The 24,732-nt window shown below is 43.3% G+C and overlaps 1 protein-coding gene across 2 annotated transcripts in view; it reads left to right on the top strand.

Annotated features, from left to right (window-relative positions):
- Positions 1 to 4,670: 4,670 nt before the first annotated feature.
- The window catches only part of VGLL4 (vestigial like family member 4), a 167,607-nt gene continuing 147,545 nt past the window's right edge, over positions 4,671 to 24,732 (top strand). Inside the window, exons 1-2 of one of the 2 annotated variants that reach the window (XM_047835946.1) lie at positions 4,671 to 4,960; positions 20,164 to 20,240. In XM_047835946.1, the coding sequence (XP_047691902.1) occupies positions 20,177 to 20,240 (64 nt within the window). In that variant the 5' untranslated portion in view covers positions 4,671 to 4,960; positions 20,164 to 20,176. Of the gene's footprint in view, positions 4,961 to 5,987; positions 6,036 to 20,163; positions 20,241 to 24,732 lie in introns of those variants that run through there. The other variant, XM_047835939.1, reaches the window with a different exon arrangement.

Genomic DNA, 24,732 nt, shown 5'->3' with positions numbered 1-24,732 from the left:
TTATTTTAATGTTTATTTATTTTTGAGAGAGAGAGAGTGCAAGCAGGGGAGGGGCAGAGAGAGAGAGAGAGAGGGAGAAACAGAATCTGAAGCAGGCTCCAGGCTCTGAGCTGTCAGCACAGAGCCCGATGTGGGGCTTGAACTCACGAACCGTGAGATCATGACCTGAGCTGAAGTTGGACACTCAAATGACTGACCCACCCAGGCAGCCCCAGGTATCATTATTACTTTAATTTCTTATTCTGTATTCTTGCACTGAAATAAGATCATTTGAGTTTTCCACTGGTTACTTTGGCCTCTGGAAAAGTAGAAATTTACCTGTTCACACTCTATGAGTAAAGGGAAGTTATGGCTAGAAGGGATTTTTAGAGCTCTTCTAGATCAGAAATGGCAAACATTCCAACACCAGTTCCCATTCCCTGTCCACAGCAGACATCACTAATCAATCTTGACACTCTTCTTTCATTAAACCTCAATTGTGGCTTCAGAGTCCTTCTCAAGATAGGACTCTAGACAGAGCTGGTGCTCAAGATAACACCTGTTTGCCAAACCTGATCTGATCTAAGCTCTTCATAGATGTGGAGACTTAGACCCATAGTTATAAAATGACTTTCATGGGCTCACACTGTCACCTAGAGAACACAAACCTTCTGAACAAGAACGCAGGTCTTCTGTCTCCTCGGTGCTCTTCGTGGAACAATTTGGACCGAAGAGAAGAAAAGAACAGGAGAAATTCATGTGAGCACATTATAAGCAATGGGCCATGGGGTAGTAAAAGACATTCTTCCTCGTTAGGTTAATGCATCGAGAAGAAGAATGAGTCTATCTGCACTATGAGCATTTCAGATTAGCAGCCATTGCTGTTTCCCCAATTCCCCCTTGGAAGTATGACATGGGAGGACAAATTGGAAAATAAATTACTTATTGGTAATTTGGTGTGAAAAACCCCATGTTTTTATAATACTGAGTAATTGGAGAGCCTTCACAAGTCATAAGGAGCACATGGAAAACAAAGACCTTATTCTCATTTAAATGAACTCCTGAGGGTCTTTCAAAGTTGCCTTGGTAAGAGACTTGGTGCTGCCCCCCCTCCACCTGCTAGCAGCTCTGTTATATACCCTGTAGTTCCCACTCTCCCTGCCCTATCCTTTCTCCTGCTGGACCATGCCTGACTTCACGGACTTTCATGGACCCTCATGGACAACGCACTTCAACACAGATTAGATTGATGCCATTTTTTTTTTAAAGTTTATTTATTTATTTAGAGACAGAGAGAGAGAAAGAGCAGAGTAGAGGCAGAGAGAGACGAAAAGAGAGATCCCAAGCAGGCTTTGCACTGTCAGCACGGAGCTGGATGGGGGGCTCAAACTCATGAACTGCAAGATCATGACCTGAGCTGAAACCAAGAGTTGGACACAACCAACTGAGCCACCCAGGCACCCCAGATTGATGCTGTTTCTATGGATTAGTAGAAAGAAGAATCAGATCGTCTCTGAACAATTTGAACTCTGAGGATACAAAGGGATTCCACTACCAGGGAAGCAAAAGCCAAAAGGACCTATACGGAGTCGAAGTGATAAGGAAGTTCCTTGGTGGAGGGGTGAGAAGGAATTAAACACAGGAGGCAGCACAGAGAAACAGAGGAAGACTGACCAATGACACTGTGGCCTGTTGAATAAGCAGGATAATGGTCCATAGAGGTTCTTCTGGTTCTTGGCACTTTCTTTTCCTTTTAATTCTTTACTGTTTTAATATAATAATTTCAAACACATACAAGAGTAGACAGAACAGTATAACAACACTCTCCCCTGTACCCATCACTTGGCTCCAGCTAAGATCAACTCAGGGCCGATTTTGTTTCTCCTCAATCTCCACTCACCCACACTCTTGATTATTTTCATTCTCTTTTTAAAAAAAATAAATTTCTAGGGGACACCTGGCTGGCTCAGTCGGTAGAGCATGAGACTCTTGAGCTCGGGGTTGTGAGTTCAAGCCCCATGTTGGGCACAGAGCTTACTGAAAAAAATAGATTTCTGAGGTGTTTATAAAATCCTTGATTTGAAACACATTCTCATTTAGTGGTCAATGTACAACCTATCTTTGTTTTTCAGGTAGCAACTCAGCAATTTTTGTTTTGTTTTTGTTTTTAGAAATTTGTTCAATTTGTTTTTCCTATAGCTCCTTTTTTTTTTTTTTATTATGGTACAATACAGATAACAAATTTTACTATTTTAACCATTTTTAAATGTCTGGTGCAGTGGCATTCACATTGTTGTGCAATCATCATTTAAGTAGTTATTTTTCCTAGTGAACCTGTGTACCCACAGCCCAAAGGTAAGGAACTTGACAATAACCTCCATTTAGGCAATGGTTCGCTCCCACCCCTACCATCCAGTCTCTTCCCTAGGTAATTACCATTCTGAATCCTTGGATCATCATCCTCTTACTTCCTTTGCATTAGTTTTATTGCAGGTGTATATATTCCTACAATTATTTTTCATTTTATGTATAACATTACAAATAGGATATTATGCTGCGTACGATCTTTTGGAACTTACTTTTTTTTTCACATAATATTGTCCAGATTTATCCCTATTGTTACAGGTCGGTGAAAGTCATTTGTTTAGGGTGTTAATATCCCATTATGTGAATATTCTATGTACCTGACATGTTCCAGGTCCAGTCCACCTATATCTTGACGGCACACCCCCTTTTTCTTAGGATATTGAGTGTGTCCTTCTTCTGTACAACTAAAACAACCATGCTTAGATGTTGCCAGAGGGAAGTCACACTAATGCTGATGTAAGGGAAGCAGTGAGATTAATTCGTGGAAAGGTCGAAGACTGGTCACATCCACGAGAAAAGGCCCTCTGTCCCCATGATTTATCTGCAGAGTAAGGTTTGCTCTGAGCAGTGATGGAAATTAAAGAGGCAGCTTTAGGACCTCCACACTGACCCCAAATGGAAATCATTTAGCAGCATACAAATGGCAGGATTGTCATAAAAATCAAATGAGATAATGATATGTGGGAACACTTTGTAAACCCCACAGCCATTTTATAAATGTGCAGTTGCATTATTATTGCTATCATCATTCATTTGCATTCATTCTCTGGGCAAATCATTTTTCTATCCCTGGATGTGAAGGTGGGTGTCTGTTTATAGGGTGCCACAGCAGGACTGGATTTAAGGTAGGAAGAGAGAAGGAGGGAGATGTGAATATTCATCAAATATTTGGCCTAGTCCTTGGTCCCTAGTCCTTGGATGTCCAAGGTAAGCATTATTATCTCTGTTTTACAGATGAGAAAATTGCACTTGATCACATGCCCAAAGTCCTGCAACTAACAGAGGTACAGTTTGGATTCAAATCCAGGTCTTTCCAAATCCAAAGCCCTCTTTCTGTCTTGCCACGCTTCCTGAAATCTGCCCAAGGAGCCCTCACTCTTTTCTCACGCCCTGCCCTAACTTGGCAGGGTGAAAACCTCCTCTTTATGATCTTTTCAGGTTTTTTCCCCCCTACTCTGAGACTACTGATGTACTAACATGGAGTCGAAGTAAAAGTATCCTTGGGAAGACTGGGAGCCTTCCCAGCTTAAATCTGTGAATTTTTTTTCAATGTTTTATTATTTTTTTTTTATTTTTGGGACAGAGAGAGACAGAGCATGAACGGGGGAGGGGCAGAGAGAGAGGGAGACACAGAATTGGAAACAGGCTCCAGGCTCTGAGCCATCAGCCCAGAGCCTGACGCGGGGCTCGAACTCACGGACCGCGAGATCGTGACCTGGCTGAAGTCGGACGCTTAACCGACTGCGCCACCCAGGCGCCCCAAATCTGTGAATTTTAATCTGGGAACTGGGAAACCTGGGGCAGCCATGCTTCTGAGACTGCCTTGTCACTTGGGCTGTCCATTTGCAGTGGTCCTGTGTGGCCTGGAGGAGAGTGTATTTCACAAGGGGCCATAAGCCCCAGGCTCTGGTACACCTCTATCTGCTTCAGGTAAAACATTTAATCTGGCAGTAGCGAACCGTTAATACCTGTCCTGCTTTCCAACAGGGGCTAAGATCAAATGAGGAAATATGCTGTGAGGTAATAGATGGGAAAACAGTGTGAAAACTAGAGCAGCCCGTCTCCCCCATCATTAATGTCAGCTGGTATTTGTTTTTACTGTTATCTTTGCCTCTCAGCGGAGCCTTCTCCCAGAGAAAGCCCTAGAGTAGGAGCTCCAAATAACGACTAAGGTTTGAAAACAGCCAGGAGGCGAGCAACATGAAGCCATTTAAAGCAAACCAGAGGAAGTCCAGTCTCTGGCTATTTATTTTATGAAGTTAGCGGCTGGATATGTTAAGCAAATGTTTTCTTAATTGTGGCAGTATGAGAAAACAATGGGGCAAGGGCTGCCGGGGACCGGAGTATTAGGCCTCCACCCCTCCTACCCCCCCCCCCAAAATCTCTAGAGAATGACAGGAAAAAATTAAAGACAGGGCTTTTCTTTTCGTGGTCACATGTCTACGCTGCTGCTGTAATAAGAACCTGCACCAATTAGAAATGTTTCACCTCCTCCCCTCTGCCCCTCCCCGGGCGCATTTCAGAACAGCCTGGGTTGTGGACTCCAGGAGTTTGCCAAACACAGCACACACTGCTGTGTGAGCGGCTGGAGGGGGCTCTTTCCACCCCGACCTCCCTCCCTTCCTCCTCTGCTCCCTCCCTTCCACACTGTTTTCATTTACTAGGACTTCCTCCTCCGGGCGAGGGAGGGGGAGGAAAGACGCTGCCGAGCGCCTGGGGCGTGAGTGTGTGTGCGTGCGTGTGTGTGTGAAGTGGAGAGTGAGTGGAGGAGTGTAAAATGCTGTAATGGGAGGAAACCGAGCCGCGTCAGAGTGCCCCGGACTGCAGCGGCCGTTCTGATCGCAGTGGCACCTGAGTATACACTTCCCCAAGCAAGTGCGACCTGTACCTGCAGGTACGTGTGGCCGCCGGCCTGTCTGGGCAGTGTGGCTGGGGTGTGTGGGTAACGAGAAAGTGAGGCAGCGGTCCAGGTCCGCGTCCCGGGGACGGGAGTCCCCCGCGTGCGCTGAGGTCTCGCGGGCGAGCCGGGTGTGAGCGCCGACCTCCGGGCGCTGGAGAAGTCGTACACCCTTCCAGGGACTGCCGCTGGAGGAAGGGGAAGCGTGCGGGTCTGAAGCCGAGCACCGCGTAGGTGCTGCGGGTCTGGCTCAAATACTCTGGCACTTGCTGGCTGTGCGTGGCGGGGAAGGGGCAGCAGACCCAGTGGGTGTGGAGTAAAGCTAGACCGTGGATGTCGGTGTCACGTGTACTGTGTGCACTGGGTGCGTGGGCCCACTGTGTGCGTGTGGGGAACGTGCCTGGCCCAGAGCAGCAGGCACCTGGGCGCCACGAAAGGTTCGTTGGTGCGTGTACACCGAAGGTGAGTTCCCACTGGCTGGGCCTTTCGGGGGTAGAGATATGCGTAAGATGCCGGGTCCTCGCGCCCTCGGGAACTGGCGCCTCCTCCGGGGGCCCAGCGCCGCTCCAGGCCTGCAGCAGGCGTCCCCCTCCCGAGCGCGTCGGCGCCCGCCGGGTGGGTGCGAGCGGCCGCGGGGCGTGCGGCGGGAGGGGGGAGGGGAAACAAGCCTCTCCCTGGCGCGCGGGGCCCCGCCCCCGCTTCCCAGCCGGCTCACCTGGGCTCGGCCGCCCACCTGCTCGGTAGGAGGGGCGTGTCCGGGGGGCGTGTTCTGGCGGGCCAGGCGGAGCCCGGCGGAGCGGGGCTGAGGGCGGGCGGGCGGCGCCTCATTCCAGGGATTCCTCGCGCTTCCGCGCTCGCGTCCGCCGCGGAGTCGGCCTGGCGCGCGCCGCCCGCGTGTGCGTGTGGGCGTGCAGCGGGGGAGTCGGTGCGGGAGCGCGGGCGCGAGCGCGCCTGTGCGTCGGCGCGCCCCCGGAGTGCGCCCCGCGCGCTCGGCGGTCCCGCCTCCACGCCCGCCCCCGCCCCCCACGGGGCCCGGCCGGCCCCAGGCGGGCGAGCCCAGAGCCGCCCGGCGGTGAGTGCGGGAGAACCGGGCCCGCGAGGGGCCGGCCTGCGGGGGGACTCCCGGGTGGGGTGACTTGGAGCTGCCCTGAGGGCGTCCTCCGGGAGGGAGGAGGCGGCTGGTTCTCGCGGGGCAACTTGAGGCTCCTGGTGGGGAGCCGAAGCTGCAGGGCTCTCAAAGGGAGGTCCGGCTCCTGGAGGGGTCCCGAGAGGAAGGCGTCCAGGGAATGCGAGGCACGGGGCCGGGAAGGGGGCCCGGAGCCCTGTAGACCCTTGGTCCTGGCCAGCGGCACCGGAGGGCTGGGTGTACGACTGCGGGAAGAGGCTGAGGATGGGCCGCTGGGATGGGTCTCGCTTTTTCTCTTCCTATATTCCCTGCCCCTCCTCAAAACAAAACGGCACACTCTTCCAGCACCGAGTGCAGGCCTCGCCGAAAAGCAAAGGTCTTTTTTTTTTTTGCTTAAAGTCTCCTTTGATTCCTGACACTGAGACATTGAAATGTCTTAGGTTAGGATGACAGTGCTTGTTGGCGCTACTTAGTCTATGCATTTTATTGACATATTCGTCTATTTAAGCTAGATAATTAAAAAAAATCGGTTTCACTTTGATCATTGGTGCTGTATGTTTTTGCTGGTTGTATTTCCTTCTCTGTGGTTAATAAGAACCAGCAGCCCGGGGGCGGGGAGTGGAGGCTGCTCTTCTAGTTTTTATCAGCAGCTGGTTGCTCTCTCTGAAAGGTGCTGTCTCTCAGTTTGCAGATTTTACAAATCTGTTTCTAAACCCCAGCCTACCTTGACTATTTGTTTCCTCTGAACGTTCAAAGACAAAACTAAAATGATAGTTTTCCTATTAGTATTCGAAGGTTAGTTTTGCATGCCATTTTAACATACCACACTTTAACTCTTTGCTCTACCCCACTACCTTGAGATGTTCATTGTTTTTCCTCCTTGCTGCGCAGCACTGTGAAGGGTAGCGTGTGTAGTTGAAAGAGCTTTAGGGTCAGTGCCTTAAGGCTGTACTGATGACGCGATCTTGGAACAAGTTTATTATCGTCTCTAAATCTTAATGCCTTAACTTTAATGGGTTTAGAAATACTTTAGAAGTTTGTTGTGTACTCAAGACACGATTTTGTGTTTGTTTTCTTCTGTGTGTTTCCTCTTACATCTGGCTGAAAATCATCTCCCCCATGGTTGAAATGATGTAAACCTCTCAAATTGTTATTTAATTTTGGCAAAATATTAATCCCAGGCTGATTTCCCCTGCCACTGGTTTTGTCACACTCTGGGGCAGCTTGCTTTTTGCTTTCCATTTGGAAGGGGAATGCAAACTAATTTTTATGTTGACCAAAACACAGTACAATTAAGATAATTCTGTTATAAATAACCATGGACTACATTCCCAAACTGTGAATGTTGTAGTGAAAACAGCTCTTGCTTATTTTTGGAGACACGACTTTAAGTCCAATCTGTGTCACCTAAGTCACGTAAGTTTGTGACCAGAAAAAGTTACCTCTACTTAACCTTTGTATTTGATTCTCCTCTGTAAGAGGGTAATAGTATCTGATCCAGTACATCACAGAGGTTCAGGAATTACAGGAAATAATATGCCTTGAAAAGTAGTTGGTATTATGTTATTTACAAAAGTCTTTGAGGATTTCAGAGAGCTTCTTAACCACAGTGGTTGCCACTTCCCCCAGCTGATTTAGAACTGTGAGTTTACCTGACTAGTTCACTTACAGACTTGATCATTGTGAAACCAAAACTTTTACTTTCAGATGTTATGTTTTATGAGTTCTGTAATGGGAAATTCCTTTTAACTGCTTATGGAGTCAGCCTTGTTGCCAGCCTCTGATGGTTGCCAGAACAAATCCAGAGGAAGATTTTACTTTGTGTCTTTTCTAGGTTCCTTGCTGGATAGTTTTGCTGTGCAGCTTCTAGTTTGCCTTATTAAAATGATAAGTAAAAGGGACACCTGGGTGGCTCAGTCGGTTAAGCATCCAACTTCGGCTCAGGTCATGATCTCACAGTTCAGGAGCTCGGCCTGTGTCAGGCTCTGTGCTGACAGCTCAGAGCCTGGAGCCTGCAGCCTGCTTTAGGGTTCTATGTTTCCCTCTTTCTCTGCCCCTCCCCCACTCATGCTCTCTTTCTCTTGAAAATAAACAAACGTGGAAAAAAAATTAAAAATAAAATGATTTTGACTCACATATTACATTAAGAAATACAAATAACATTAAAAAATTATTCTTAATGTTTATTTTTTGAGAGAGAGAGAGTGCGTGTGCACAAGCGGGGGAGGGACAGAGAGGGAGACACAGAATCTGAAGCAGGCTCTAGGCTCTGAGTTGTCAGCACAGAGCCATATGTGGGACTGGAACCCACGAACCACAAGATCATGACCTGAGTGGAAGTCGAAAGCTTAACCCACTGAGCCACCCAGGCACCCCACAAATAACATTTTTAATGAATGGAAATGTACACCTTAATTAACTGCTCTTTGAGAGCAGGGACAGCCATGTGGGGACAAGCCCTGCACCAGATCTGGGTTCTGCAGTTGGTTCTTTTGTGTGATTCCGAGCTAAGCCACTTAGCCTCTCCACATCTCTTTTTGCTCTTCTGCATAAGGCCAGAATCACACCTGCATTCCTGCCTCATAATGACCTCAGATGTTCATTTATGAAAGCTCACATAAGACAGTGGCTGCAAAAGCACGGGGAAGAAAGCCTCTGAGTAAGACTGGTGATGAAAACAGCCAGATACACAAGCAGCTGACTTCGACTCAGGTCATGATCTCACAGCTTGTGTGCTAACAGCTCAGAGCCTGCTTGTGATTCTGTGTCTCCCTCTTTTTCTGCCTCTCACCCCCCCCCCCGCTTCAAAAATACATAAACGTTAAAAAAAATAAGTAAAATAGCCATCTTAAAAGTTGTTTTGCACCTTTGAGTATGACTTAATAAAACAATAAGAGTTGTAAATTCAGGAGGTAAAAGTCACATACATTGGGAAATATTTAATGTGACTAAAATTATGACAGTGTGGCAGTCTTAACATATCAAGTCTGGATTTTGGTGTATGTTAGTTAGATAAGCTGTTGCAGAACCTGGTGAAAGGAAGTTTTTTTTGTGTGTGTGTGTGTTAAGTTTGTGCAAGTTGTGTTAACTGAAGCTCATTTGTGATTGTTTTAGGGATCCCATCTAAAGGTAATGACGTTGATATGTGAGATCCTAATAGACAAGAAAAGAGAATGAATGCTGCCAACAGTCTGTAGCCATTTAGAATATGTCCACGTTAAAATGACGATAGCAACAACAACTGCTTAGCAATTGGGATTGCCGGGGTGCCTGGGTGGCTCAGTTGGTTGAGCTGGTTGAGTATCTGGACTCTAGGTTTCAGCTCAGGTCATGAGCCTTGTGTTGGGCTCAGCACTGTTAGTGAGGAGCCTGCTTGGGATTCTCTCTCTTTTCCTCTTTGTCTGCCCCTGCGCACTCTTTCACTCTCTCTCAAAGTAAATAAATAAACTTTGAAAGAAAGAAAGAAATTGGACCGCCAAATTTTGATAGTATAAATTGCCAAGGTAGGAAAGGCGGAGTGTAAGTAGGAGGTGCTGAAACCAGAAAAATTCTTGCTACCTGGGATGCAGTATGACAGTTCCTTTGCAAAGGAGGAGAATCTTATGGAATATACTCTGTCTCATACCTCAGGTCCAATAACCAGATACAGCCCATCCTCGAATTTACGAGTTTATCTACTCACTAAAAGTTATTTGTAACCTCAAATTCGAACTTGCAGCGCTGTCTCTGTCATCCATGCACATGCACAGAGTGGTGAAAAATTGGAGTCTCCCCAAGTGTGCATCCCCAGGTGAGGTCAAACAAGGCAAGACTCTGACTTGTTCCAGCTCTCATACTGTACTCTTACTTGTGGTGTCTTTTGTGCCCCATGTTTCTCATTTGGGGGCTTTCTGTTGGTGTTTTTGCTGCTTATAATGGCCCCCAAGCATAGTGCTGAAGTGCTGTCCAGGGTTCCCAAGAGCCAGAAGGCTGTGATGTGCCTTCAGGAAAAATATGTGTGGAAAATGTGTGCATTAGATAAGCTTCCTTCAGGCATGAATTGTAGTGCTGTTGGCCATGAACTCAATGTTAATGAATCGATAATAGATCTCAAATAAGATGTCTTTAAACAGAAACACTCATGAAACAAGATGATGTATTGATCAATTGACAGAAATGTAACCAGAGGCTTGAAGGAACCTAACTGTGTACTTCCCCTAGGAGCAGTGGTTCATGTTCACGAGTTCAGTGTTATTGGACACCTTAGCGAGCGTGACTACTGTGAATAATGAGAAAGCATGTTTACTGATGCTGGTAACTAGAGTGCTTCCTAACGACAGAATGTGTCATGGGTTAGAAGGCTCTATCTAGGCTTTAATAGGCTGAGTTGAGATTTTGGACCAGTGTATATAGTTAGACCTGGGTGTTATGGGAAGTTTGCCAATTTGGACTTTGATGCAAATTCACGTTTCTCATTCTTGGGTGTGCTCTCATCCTGAGAGGACAGGCACCTGAGGGCTTGTGAATAGGAAATTCTAAGTATCCAAATAAGAGAAACGGCAAGAACAAGCATATCCAGAGTAAACTAAAAATGATGACGCGTTTCCCTTATTTCATATGCAGTGCTATAGAAGGCTGAGGACTTGGGAATGAAGAGACAGATTCACAAGAGCCTAAACATGAGAAAGAAAAGGATAGTTCAGTTTTATTTGACAGCAGTGTTGAAAAATGGTGGGAATTGGTCATCTGAATGAAATGTCCACACTTGGATTTTCTTATCTTTTCCTGACAACAGTGGTGTTAATGTGGGCCCACCATACAGTTTCTAGGGGACCCTTGAGAGAGATGTGTGAACTTCAGCCAGCAGTGAGAATTTTACCCCAGCATCAGGCAGCCTCGCATAAAAGGAAATATGCTGTAACATAAGTTTAGTTTTGCAGCATCAGGCTTACGTAGCTGGCCCTCAGCGGGCACATGGTCAGCTTTCATACTGCCTGTGCATGGCTGACATTGATACCAAACTGTAGAACAGGAACTGAGGATCTAGTTACTGCACAGTAGCAGTGTTCGTTAGCTTGTGTTGCTGGGTCATCAGGATGACTGAATAGCACATCCCTAACACACCACACCCCTGGGGGAGGGGTAGTTAAGGAGGTCCATAGAGTCAAGACTTGGGTCATTTTAGTATCGGAAGACCAGAGGTGGTTGAGTCGAGCGTTCATTTGGGAGTTTCCATCCAGAGTGGTACCTTTTATTCCACCTAAGCTGGCTGGGATTTCATTTCCCTGGGAAACGATCAGAGGTGGTGATGAGCAGTAGGCAGGGCCGAATTGATGACGCGCACCTGGGATTACTTAATTCCAACATCTCACAAATCCTACTTTGGAGGATGAGAGATGGACAGCTGCCCAACCTACAGACTGTCTCCTTTCGCAGGAGGGGTGTGATGTCATTCATTATGGGAAGGGTACAGAACTGTCCCAACTTAGCAAGTTTTATAGCTTTCTAGGACACTGGAAGGACTGCCACCAGCTGACTCTTACATTCTGGGGGTTATGCTTGAGGTCGGCAAGCACCTGAAAGCAGCCTAACTAGGGATTTTATGCACATATATTTTCAATTCTCTGGAAGTGGGCATAGAGCATGTAAGTATATTCAGATTTAATACATTTGGCCTTCAGATACATTTTCAGGAGAGGGTATGTGTAGAAGTGAGTTGTATGTAAGCAGAGGGCAGCCACGTCCTGACATTGTACTTAGTATGGAGTATGGATCGAGTATTCATGCCAGGGATATGCCTCGGTAAGGAATGCTGGCCTAGCACAGGATCCATCTGTTCATGCTTTTTCAGTAGTATGACTTTTGAAAGAGTAGTTTGAATAAGGGCTGGCCTCTATTTAGTAATGTGGTGTACCATTCAAGGTGGTGAGAAACACAAACAATTAGGTGAACATCTGAAAATACCATTCACTGATCCCTAACCGTTATCCATCGTAACTCAGGCAACAGGTTTTCTTGAGCGTGACTGAGTAGAAGCCATCCTTCCTAATACTGAGCCTGTTCTTGGAGCCTGAAGGTTTGAGGGCCTATGTTTACAGGCCGTGTTGCATTGGCCCCAGGAACCTACGGCTGCAGCTATTGACAGTGTTGCTTTGCTCTACTTTCAGAACATCTTCTGCGAGCATTTTCTCACCTGGCTTGGTTACTATTCGCGTGACTCCGTGCTCAGCTCTGTTCAAAGAAAGTATAATATGGCAGCGTTTTCGCATTTGCAAGAGGGGAGGATTTGTTTCCCTTTGCTTACTTGAGAAACTGTCAGGTTATTGCCTGATGTATCTCAAGGTGTAGGGAAAGAACATAGACTACAAGTCTTGCCTTGGTTGATGGTGGAAGGTTTTTTGGGCGGGGGTGGGGGGAAAGGGATGTAACTTAAACTAAAAATAAGTAACTGCTTTTCTTCAAAAGTCTTTATGAAAATCAGCTTAAGTGGAGTAAAAATAGCATTGGATGGTGAGTCAGGGGACTTGGATTCTAGTCTTAGCTTCTTCTGGAAGTCACTTAGATTCTTGGCACTTTGGGTTTTCATCTGTAGGAGAATATGAATAATCTTGTTTGGCCAAGTTGCAGTGAGAATCCAATGAAGTAATTTACATGAGTGTGCTTTGGAAAAGTGTGTGCCCTACAACCTTAAGATGGTGGTGGCTGTTTGAGGCTGACATATATTTTCTCAATTGAATTTACAGGGCATGTATCCTTGAATCCACACGCCAAGTCTGTGACCATATGCAGGAGGCAACATTACTGCTATTCTAAGTGAGGAAACTTGAGCCTGGAGAGGTGAAATGGCCCACACAATTAGTGTTAGCTCTGTAGAGCAGAGCCTAGAAGGAAACTGACTGAGTGAAAGTGTTAAAGTAGGGCTCGAGCTTAGGTTTTGTGCCACTAAAGTTCTGGCTGTATTGATGTAACAGATGGCAAAGTGTTGAGAAGAAAAAAAAAGGATTACACAAATGAGAGATATTTTCAGCAAGAACATAGAGGGATGGTCTGAGAATTGGATGTTAACAGGAAGATTATGTGTTGCAAGAAGCTGGGGTGGGGGGCATCAATTGGACATACTGTGGAGAAGAATCAGAAGGGGAATGCTCACCTTCTTGATGTGCCCAAAGCTATGCTTGCCCGTGGCTGTCTGGATCTGGTGATAATTTGGTCTGAAATTTCATTTCGGTTATCCTTCCTACTGGACAGACTGCTCATCAGATTGACCACAGTGTGATATTGCTTCAGGGCAGTGAGGTGCCTTTTCCTTTTCTGTAATGTCTGTATATAGTTCTAACGGAAATAGGAGAGACTCAAAGCCTCTAAATTCTTGATGGGCAAAAGGGTCACATACCTTGTGCTGTGGTGTGAGAGTTCATACTTGTAGGCTTGTGCTCCAGTTGTACTTTATTAGCCAAGGCTGGTTTAGATTATCTCAGGAAGTGGCTCTGATTGCAGGGGATAGAGGGATGGAACAGTGCCAACAGGAATTAGAGAGACTGAATAGTGTGCATCTGGAAACTGGAGATGCCATCAGTACCCAGGATAGTGCTGTCTTCCTGTTTCTGTTTTTTTGGGCAAGTGACAGTGTGGCAGGAACATCAGGAGGTTTGAATGTGCTTCTTCCCACCTCTACTGGCTTCCACCCCTAGCCAGGACGGTTGCTTCATGTTCTCATACTCTTTCCTCAATTATACTGTAGTTAGGCCACTGTTCCTGGAAGAACCATGGAGTGAGATAGTCCTGGTGCTGTAACTTTCACCTGGGAAATCTCCTTAGAACATTCGCATAACATATCTTGAAATTCTGTTCTTTTGCCTGGAAAAAAAATTTGAATACATCTTGTAATTCTATTTCTTTAATTTTTTTTAAAGTTTATTTATTTTGAGAGAGACAGCATGAATGGCGGGAGGGCAGAGAGAGAGGGAGACAGAATCCCAAGCAGGCTCTCTGCTATCAGCACAGAGCTGGACGTGGGGCTCGACCCCACGAAACTGTGAGATTGTGACCTGAGACGAAACCAAGAGTTGGATGCTTAACTGACTGAGCCACCCTTGTGCCCCATAATTCTGTTGCTGAGACAGGTGCTTTTGTCCTCTTGTTGATCAAAAAAGGACAGTTCTTCGTGGACGTCCAAAATAATGGCATTCAAATTTATAGCTGAGCTTGTCATTAGCACTGAATGTCCCTAAATTTTAGTAGCTTTAGAATTGATACCTCTTATTCTCTAATTCTGCACCTTAAGCTATTTGTAAGAGCGTTATTATTGGCGATAAGGGAGTCCAAAGAAAAGAATATGGGTCAGAAAATACCGTTGCTTGTAAAACAAAACAAAATGTATGTTCTATTCATGATGACTTATGTTCATATTTGTCAAAAATCCCCAATGAAGGTGAATGGATAGACCAGAAGTGGATTGCAGTACAGTAGAATACCTTTACAGGTGCAGTTGAAGTCTTTTTTCAGAACCATCTTCTTCTCACCTTAATGGGGTTACATTTCAGGCCTGAGCATTTCAAGTGATTATATTTTTGCTTATCATGATTTTATAGTGTAAAAACTGTCACAGAAAGGAGGACCTGTTATTGAGATGTACTTAGCTTTATTTTCCAGATGCTGCATAATCTTTGGCAAAAGGGAGGAGATGATTTTTGGTTCATAAAGGATACAGAATAAACCAGGACTTTCTCTCCCCTGTTTCAAACCATTCAGACTATTCAAGGGCTTTGCACTGATGAAGAATAAATCTCAGCTTTGTCACACCCTGCAGAGTATGCTTGATCTGCCCTTGCCCAGTTCCCTGCCACCACCTCCTGTCCTCTCCCCCTTGTTTCCTGCCCTGAGGTCATTCCCTCCACATCTCCATGCCCAGCGTGGGTCTGTCTTGGGTATTTTGCAAATGCTCTTTGTCTCCTCCCTGCCTGCCGTGCTTCACAAGGCTAATTCCTCTCCTTCAGGTGTCAGCTTTCATCCATCTTAGAGGCATCGCCATGTAAAGTTGTGGTCAGTACCCTTTTTTCAATACGTTTACCATCATTTGCAGTTTATTTAATATGTTTGCAAAAGTTTTGACAAATATTAATACATATAAAGGCCATCCATTTCTCATAACACCCTATGAGGGGAGTAATATTAATTCATATCCCCATTTTACAGATGAGGAAACAGACACACAGAGGTAAAGTCATTTTCCAGGGATACACAGATAGGAAGTGGCTGAGCCCAATTCAAACTCAGCCAGGTTGGTGTCCAAAGATCACCCTCTTAAATAACCAATCTGCTAATTTGCCTCTCAGTGTTATGTGGCCCTCCATCAAATACTGTAATCATTGTTTCCCCCCAGCTCCCCTTACTTTTTACTAACATGTTTTATTGGTTTTTTTTGGGGGGGGGTTGTGGATATTGTACAAGGTGTAAAATTCAGAAGTTTTTTTTCCATAAGTTTTTTTTTAATTTTATTTTATTACTGTTATCTTCCACCTTTATTTGCTTAGGTTTTTTTTTGTGGCTAGATAATGCCTAGTTGCTGGACCTCATCTCCCACCTTTACTGAACCAGCCCCTACTGCCCTTATCTCACACTTGGTTCCTGGAGGAGCCTCCTGACTGATCTGCTTCCAGTGACTTCTCACTTGACTTCATCAAGTCAGACCATCCTCCCCAGAACTGCTAAATGAAAATCTCATTAACATCGGATCACCAGCTCGCTCAGGGACTAATAGTTGCTGCCTGTTTCCTGCTATGTTTAGTGTGAACCTGGTTGGCTAGCCTTCTGCTTTTTCCTCTGTCCACCCACATCATGTTTACCCTGCTTAGATTCTACTCCTTATCCAAGATTCTCCATTGTGAGAATGTCTCGGGTTTTCATTCTGCCTCTGTGCCTTTCCTGAGACTTTTGATCCAACATGACTGTAACATGTAAGGATAAGACAGAGTCCTTGCACCCAGGACATATTCCAACGGTGTGATCTGGTAAATAAGAGAAGTCCGAGAGGAGCCTGACAGCCTGAGGGAGAGAAACTAGGGAAGGGAATCTTTGAAGTGGCTTTTAGAGGCACACATATGTGCACACCAACCAAAGAATAGATGTTTGCAAGGTATACGCTTTGAGCTGATGCTCATCTCTCTTTTATCACACAGTACACATTTTGGTTTTAAATTATATATTGTCTTTTATTATGCTCTTTTAAATTTGTTTGTTATCCTAGTCCCTTAAAAGATTTGTCTGTTGTCTTATTCCTTATACTTAATGTTCACAAACAAGAACGTAACTCCTTGAAAGCAGAGATCTTATCTTCTGTTTCTCTTTTCTTCTCTTGAGTACTTCCCTGAACTCAGAATAATTGTGTAATAAAAATTGATTGGTTTCATTAATAAGGTTGCAGCAGATGGCAGGTGCCTTGCAGGTGAACCTTAAACACCTAATCTCTTACCTGCCTACTTTGAACATTAAGTGCTTGGAGGTTTGGAATTCATAGTATCTGAATACATTTAAATATGTAATCTCCTAGATTTGTGTTATTTGATGTTTTTATGCTTTGATATTTTGCTTCTATGCACAACACTTGTAATTTGCATAACTTAAGGCATGTGTTGTTAATGGATATCTATTTGGGTTTAGAATTTTCACGTTGCTGGCAGAGAGTCAAGAGTGTGTGATCAGGAAGGCAAGGTCATTCAGAACTTCAATTTCATGGGGAAATTAAGGAATTTGAGTCTAAATTCTGTATTATGGAGTAGAATGCTTATCAGCATTTACTTAATCCAAATAAAAGGCTTTAAGCCCAAATCTTGCCTGAATAGGAAACTGGCTTAGATAAAGATGGTAAGACGGAGTTCTTGGGAGTTCAGCAAACCTTTCTTCTTCTTTGAACAAGTTCAAAAATCCTTACTCTCAGGAGGTGATCTTTTCTATCTTACCAAGACGATTATGAATGTGAATGCCATTACATTTTCTTTTGTTCTTCTGATTTACTCCTCTTCCCTTGTCTCTGAGAAAGAAGAAATGAACTCTGGTTTATGACGTCACTGCTCTTGCAGTGACTGACAACCCCCATTTCTGGTGTTGATGAGCAATTGATTTATTTTTGTCGACCACTTTCACCTATCCCCTCCTTACCCCACCCTGTAACCAGCAAACTGTTCTCTGTCTCGATTAATTTGTTTTTCTTCTAGATTTCACATATAAGAAACTAAACAGTATTTGTCTTTGTCTCCTCTCACATTTCGAGACCTTCCAAACCCTGTCAGTTTGTCTCTGGTTTTCTCCTGTCCCCACAGCTCCCTTAACAGTGCCCCTCATTACCTTCTGCATAGCTCTTTGATATTGTTTACCCTGTCTTTAGCTTCCCATTCTGTAGAATGGGACTACATGGTCCTATCAGAATAATTTTCATTGAATATGTGGATGACCAAGTCAGTTCTCTGCTCAGAGGTTGCAGTGGATCCCTAACACGTACACAATCAAACCCAACTTTTGTCAGAGCCCTCAGTCCTTCCATAATATGGCCCCGATCGAAACTCCCATCCCTGTCTCCTACTTCCTATTCCCGTTTTATTCTTGTCTTCTAGCTGATTGGGGCAACTTGTTCCTGAATAGATTATCCTTTTGTTCTTCCATTCTGGAAGAACTTTTCTATCCATTCTTCAGAGGTTCAGCTCATGGTTCTGTTTTCTCTACAGTCTTTCAGAATTCATCTGTATTTCTATAGGATTTTGTTTATACCACTGTTGTGGCACTTAGCACACTTTACCTTAATCCATTATTTCCCTAAGTGTTCCCTAAGAGATATTTCAGGTTAAATGAATGGCCAGTGAAATTCGAGAGATTTCATCTATCCAGAGGTAAATACCCCCACTGCCTGAGCCTCTGCAGGAGGAACGCCTAGCAGTATATTCCAAGCACAGGAAGCTGCTTAATTCGGTTTACTTCAGTGTTTCCTGAACTTATTTCTGGAAAAATTTTTTCTTGTAAAATATGAACATATAGTGCAAAACACTTTAGAAAACACTGCCTTAAACTACTTTCTTGTAGGCACGTCTACTGTACAGATTGAAAGCTCTTTGAAAACAACTACTGGCCTTTGATTTTTTTTTTCCTACCTTGGCAGCACCTAGTAGATAATTTTTTTTTAATGTTTATTTATTTTTGAGAGAAAGCGAGAATGAGCAGGGGAGGGGCAGAGAGAGAGAGGGAGACGGGATCCGAAATGGGCTCTGTGGGCAGAGAGCCCTACGTGGGGCTCAGGCTCAGAAGCCAACAGTGAGATCATGACCTGAGCTGCTGTTGGACCCTTAACTGACTGAGCCACCCAGGCGTCCCCATAGTTCACTTTTGTTGAATGAAATTACGTTGCCAGGCAAGACCTGATGTTTCTTTGGGGACCTGAAATACGAATATTATAAAGCAAGCTGATCCACCATGTCTTGTAACTGGCACATACCTAGTAGTTACTCAGTAAATGTTGAAGAAGTCTGATTAAATGCTGAGTGTCTTTTTTAATTAATTTATCTTTTTGAGAGAGTGTGGGCATGTGAGCAGGGTAGGAGCAGAGGGAGAGGGAGGGAGAGAATCCCAAGCAGGTGTTCCATTGCTGTCTTTAAAGGTATAGTTAAGAAGATATTTCTCTCAGTTGAACTAATGGAGTATGTCTGTTTTCCCAGTAATTGTGTATGTGTGCCTGTGTATGCGTGTGTGTGTGTGTGTAAGTAATCTGGAAAAGAAAAATTGGGCGAGGTGGCCTGATTTTCTAGGTTTTCCACCCACCATCTTTAAATGTTCTGCAGTCTTTGCTTTTATATGTATGCTGTAATTTAAGAAAACAGAATTAAAAATAAAACCCAGGCTTATTAGAAAACATGGCACTAGCTAAATTGGTGATGGGTGGTGGTGATAGTGGGTACTTACAAAACATATTTAAAATGTTTTTTTAATGTTTATTTATTTTTGAGAAAGAGAGAATGCGAGCAGGGGAGGGTTAGAGAGAGGGAGACACAGAATCTGAAGCAGGCTCCGGGCTCCTAGCCGTCAGCACAGAGCCCAATGTGGGGCTCGAACTCACGAACCATGAGATCATGACCTGAGCTGAAGTCAGATGCTTAACCGACTGAGCCACCCAGGCTCCCCAAAACATATTTTAAAATAAAGATACACAGGGGCGCCTGAGTGGCTCAGTCTGTTTGCATCCGACTTCGGCTCAGGTCATGATCTGACGGTCCATGAGTTCGAGCCCCGCGTCGGGCTCTGTGCTGACGGCTCGGAGCCCGCTTCAGATTCTGTGTTTCCCTCTCCCTCTCTCTCTCTCTGCCCCTCCCGCACTCATGCTCTCGCTCTCTCTCTGTCTCTGTCTCTCTGTCAAAAATAAACATAAAAAAATTTTTAAAGAAAGATAAACATATTGGCCTTAGAATACTACTTAAGTTAAAATGCCATTTAACTCATTTTTAAAATAAAGATTCTTATTGGACTTCAAATACCATTTAACTCACCCCTGGAATTCACAGACCTTTCACTAGTACATTGAGTATATTAAGTGACAAGGTCACAAAGAGTCTCTCAGCTAAGTAGGTGAATGAACAGAATGGTTCGAGCTTAGTCATTTTTGTTAAAACTAATAAACCAACAACCACCACCACCACAACAGAAATCTCAGACTGGTAGTACCACTACGTTCATAGAGTAGCCTTTGTTCCAAAGCTGTTTTTTACTTGGTCTGTCTGAATGGGCATGTTTTTATGCACGCACATAAACATTTATAAGCACAAATAACATGGGCATGAATATTCACAATATCCCTTCTTTTAGTTCTAACACTAGCTGTTTCCTGGAATCTGCAAGGTTTAGCTTAGTACACAGAATGGAATTTAACCCTTTCCTCTCTTTGTGCCTGAACCAAATCCACTGCATTTCTTCACAGATTGGGAAGATTTTCATCCTTAGGATTGTGATTTGCATTTCATGGGGGAATCATTCTAATTGTTAACTACCAGAATTCTTAAGGAGTCCTTTGAATTCTCTTTAAATTCTATTCTTTGTCTCTCTTTTTTTTTCCGTCTAGGCTCCAACCAGGAATGGAGACGCCATTGGATGTTTTGTCAAGGGCAGCGTCTCTTGTGCATGCTGATGATGAAAAACGTAAGTCATGAACCTGTTTTAAAGCACTTTTTACCCGTGTCCCCTTGTCTCCTGCATTATCATAGACTCACGTGTTTCTCCACACAGTTTGATGGTTATGTGCAGTTAACTTTGGTTGTTCTCAGAACAACTTAGTATTCTCCTTTTCATTTTCAAGTGCTAGGATATGTAAGTCTTGTAAATGTCATCTTTGGATACCACAGCTCCAAGGGTTAACTCGAGGAAGTCCTGTCCTTCCTGGCTTCCCAGCTCTTGAGTGGAGATAGTCCTTAAGAGACACTTAGGGACTTTGGAAGTTTACATAAATACGTGTTGTCTGACAGACAAATTGACCAGGAGAGAAGTAGAGGTGGAAAAAATCATCCAAGAGCATTTCTGTCATAGGTAGCACGTATGTATGTGATGGAAAATAGTCTTGAAAATTCCATTTGCGTGAGCGAGAAACAGCAAATATTGGGGGGAAAATTCACTAATGTGGTGGGGGACAGGTGAAAGGAAAAAGAACATGACATTGTTCTCCATGAGGTTATTCCACAATGTGTTAAAGCGGTTTTCCTGCTCATCCTAGGTTTTTAGTAAGTTTTTATTTACGTTTTTAAATAAGTTCTTTTTCAAAGTTAAAATTGCTTGCTGAACAGTATTTGCAAGGGTGACTGTTTTATGTGGGAACCAAGTTTTCTTTTTCTAAGCACTAAAATGCTAAAAACAAAACAATTTCTAAGGTTGAGCTTTTATACACTCTAAATTCTTTTTTTATTTAATTTTTATTTTTTTATTGAAATCCAATTAACATATAGTGTAATAATGGTTTCAGGAATAGAATTTAGTGATTTGTCACTTATGTATGGTACCCATTGCTCATCCCAACAAGTGCCCTCTTTATTGCCCATCTCCCATTTAGTCCATCCCCCCACTAACATCACTCCAGCAGCCCTGTTTTCTGTATTTAAGATTCTCTTATGGTTTGCCTCCCTGTTTTTATCTTATTTTTCCTTCCTTTCTGTTTTGTTTCTTAAATTCCACATATGAGTGAAATCATATGATATTTGTCTTTCTCTGATGGACTTATTTTGCTTAGCATACATTCTAGTTTCATCCATATTGTTGCAAATGGCAAAATTTATTTCTTTTTGATTGCTGAGTAATATTCCATTATATACACATACATGCACACACACACTTTATCTTCTTTATCCATTCATCAGTTGATGGACATTTGGGCTCTTTCCATACTTTGGTTATTATTGATAGAGCTGCTGTAAACATTGGGGTATATGTGCCCCTTCAAATCAGCATTTTCGTATTTCTGTATCCTTTGGATAAAAACTAGTATTGCAATTGCTGGGTCATAGGGTAGTTCTATTTTTAATTTTTTGAGGAACCTCCATACTGTTCTTCAGAGTGGCTGCACCAGTTTGCATTCCCACCAGTAATGCAAAAGGGTTCCCTTTTCTCCGCATCCTCACCAACATCTGTTGTTTCCTGAGTTGATAATCTTAGCCATTCTGACCAATGTGAGGTGGTGTCCACTGTGGTTTTGATTTGTATTTTCCTGATAATGAGTGATGTTGAGATCTTTTCATCTGTTAGTCATCTGGATGTCTTCTTTGGAAAAGTGTCTGTTCATGTCTTTTGCCAATTTCTTCACTGGATTATTTGCTTTTTGGGTATTGAGTTTGATAAGTTCTTTATAGATTTTTAAAAAATATAATGTATTGTCAAGTTGGCTAGCATACAGTATACACTATAAATTCTTAAAGATGAACTACTTTCCAATTTAAGTCTTAATGAATAGACAGACTGGAAAGTGCATATCCTTAAAATGTAAGCTCTGCCTTTTTACTGTCTAGGACTTTTATTTTTCTAAGCCTCAGTTTCCTCATTCCTAACATGAAATAACACTTACAAAGTATTTGTGAGGATTAAATGGGCTATTGTATAGATAGTGCCTATCTTAGCTCTTGGCTCCTGGTGGGGATTGCCATAATCTGTTCACTTTGGGCAGTTTTGTTGGCTTGTGGTCGGGCTTATTCTAGTCCTGTGTATTATCAGTGTGCCTGGGTCTTCCCACTCTCTCCTAACACCAACACTCACACGAGGTTATCTTTAAACTAGTGATTGGATGAGGTAACAATTAGAGGGTTTTTTTTTTTTTAAACCTCTTGCATAATTTACATTTATTTAGGTTTTGGATTGTTGGGGGGGGGGATATAACTATCCATTGGTGTAGTATAATTATCCCTTCCTAAAGAAATTGAAACTCAGGGATGTTATGTATCATTCCTAGGGACGCTAAGTTAGGGAGAGGCAACTCAGGTTGTGGGCTTTTATCTAAGATTGCTGAAAAGCATGAAAAGCTCCTTTATGTCTCTAAGATTGCAGTACATGTTGCTGAGTTGAATAGCTAGTTACAAGCTTCATTAAGTATGAATATAGTTAATTTAGAAGTTTTTATACTTTATTAGACAGTATTACAAAACTTTTTTTAATGTTTATTCATTTTTGAGAGAGAGAGAGAGAGAGAGCGCGCGCGCCCAATAGTGAGTGGGGGAAGGGCAGAGCCAGAGGGAGACACAGAAACTGAAGTAGGCTCTAGGCTCTGAGGTGTTAGCATCGAGCCCAAGGCAGGACTTGAACCCATGACCTGTGAGATCATGACCTGAGGTAAAGTCGAATGCTTAACCAACTGAGCCACTCAGGTGCCCCTAGATAGTATTTTTAATTTCTGTTGTATAATGCCCGCATTTAGTTAGGATCAGTAAAACAAGATAGTGTTCATACAAATGAAAAATGGAAGTAATGACCTTGAGGCTGCCCTTCGTGTCCTGGATGTAGAGAGTAAAAGTGTCTTCTCTTTTTCTCCTACCTTCTCAGGTTCGATTCTGGAGCCCAGCTTCAGGGTCACTGTGTTCAGGCAGGAGACCTGTATAGTTACCAGTTCAATGAACAAGGGTTGAATTCTTATGTAAAAGGGGCACACATAGATGAACAAGGGACAGCCACTGCCTTTATGGAGCTTATGAACGTAGACACTTGCAGCTATAAAATGCATAGAAGGGGGAGACTGGGCATATTTGGTGATAGAAATAGAACGATAATGCCAAGGGAGAGAGGAATTCTTACTTTCTTCCTGTGTTCAACACATCTGTTAATGATTTGCAGAGTAAGGATATATGCATATACAAGGCCAGAACGATTACAGAGTAGCCTTCATTCTGGAATATTCTTCTTTGGACTCTGGCATGATTCTGGAATCCCTCTGGAATGACTTCAGTTTCTCAGGATCATTTTTTACGTTTAAAGAAGAGGGAAAAAGTCCAAAGATGTCTATAGTCATTATTATTAACATCAGGCAACATTTTTGAGAAACTTTTTTGCTATGATGCTCTGTGCATCATCACCCACAGGAGCACAGAGCTCAAAAACCAGGCATTCATTGTATTTTCTATTATCTAGTCATGTAAGTATGTGAAAATTTATTCTATTTATAGGCAAAGTTGAGCATTAAGTTCAGAGTCTTCCAAGAGATTTCTTAAGACCTACTTGGGCTTGTTCAGCCTGAATCAGCTTTCTCTGTCCCAGATTAGTTCTATTTTAGCTTTTGTTGTAAATTGCTCTTACATTTAGCATTCTCCTCAACATTTAAAAAAGTCTTGTGTATGTAATCTGATTTGGGTGTCTTATTACAAACAGAAAAATGTTCTACTACTTGAGATCGGTTTCCCAACTCCTGTAGGTGACCTAAATGATTCTCTTTTCTTTTGCTCATGGAGAACTGAAAACTTAGGCATTTTTGAAGATGTTATTGTTTGAGTATTTTGAAGAGAACAGTACCTATTAGGACTTGGATCTGTAATACCTGATAGCCTTAAGGCTTCATTATGTCTACTAGCAGAGAATAGAAGAAATATCTCAATGGTACACTGTAGAGCTGAAGTCAATAGTGAAATGGTGGTTTTGTAGTCACACAATAGTCACTTATCTGGATGGCCTAGAAGGAATACATTTACTTAAAATAATCATTCCACCGCTCATGAGACATTGATTTAATCAGCACCCAGGGTAATCCTGGAAGGTACTTAATGAGAATACAACATGAGATTGCCCATTTTTCCCTGTGCTGCAGGAATCTCTTCTTTCAGTCGTAATTAATGCTGGTGCTGGGATGACCCCAACCTTTTTCCAGGCTTATTTTTAGTAGTCAAAATTGAACAAAATTTGAGGATAAGACACATTAGCACTGATGTTTAGAATAACACCTTGGTGCGTCTTTTTTTTTTTTTTTTAATTTATGTATTTTTTTTTAATGTTTTGCTTTATTTTTGAGAGAGAGAGTGAGCAAATGAGCAAGCAGGGGAGGGGCAGAGAGATAGGGAGACACAGAATCTGAAACAGGCTCCGGGCTGTCAGCACAGAACCCGATGTGGGGCTCTAACTTATCAACCGTGAGATCATGACCTGAGCTGAAGTCAGACGCTTAACCCACCGAGCT

Source organism: Prionailurus viverrinus, chromosome A2 (genome assembly GCF_022837055.1).
Source record: "Prionailurus viverrinus isolate Anna chromosome A2, UM_Priviv_1.0, whole genome shotgun sequence".
Taxonomy (NCBI): domain Eukaryota; kingdom Metazoa; phylum Chordata; class Mammalia; order Carnivora; family Felidae; genus Prionailurus; species Prionailurus viverrinus.
Note: the sequence above shows the minus strand (reverse complement) of the source record. Positions and strands in the feature narration are given on the sequence as shown.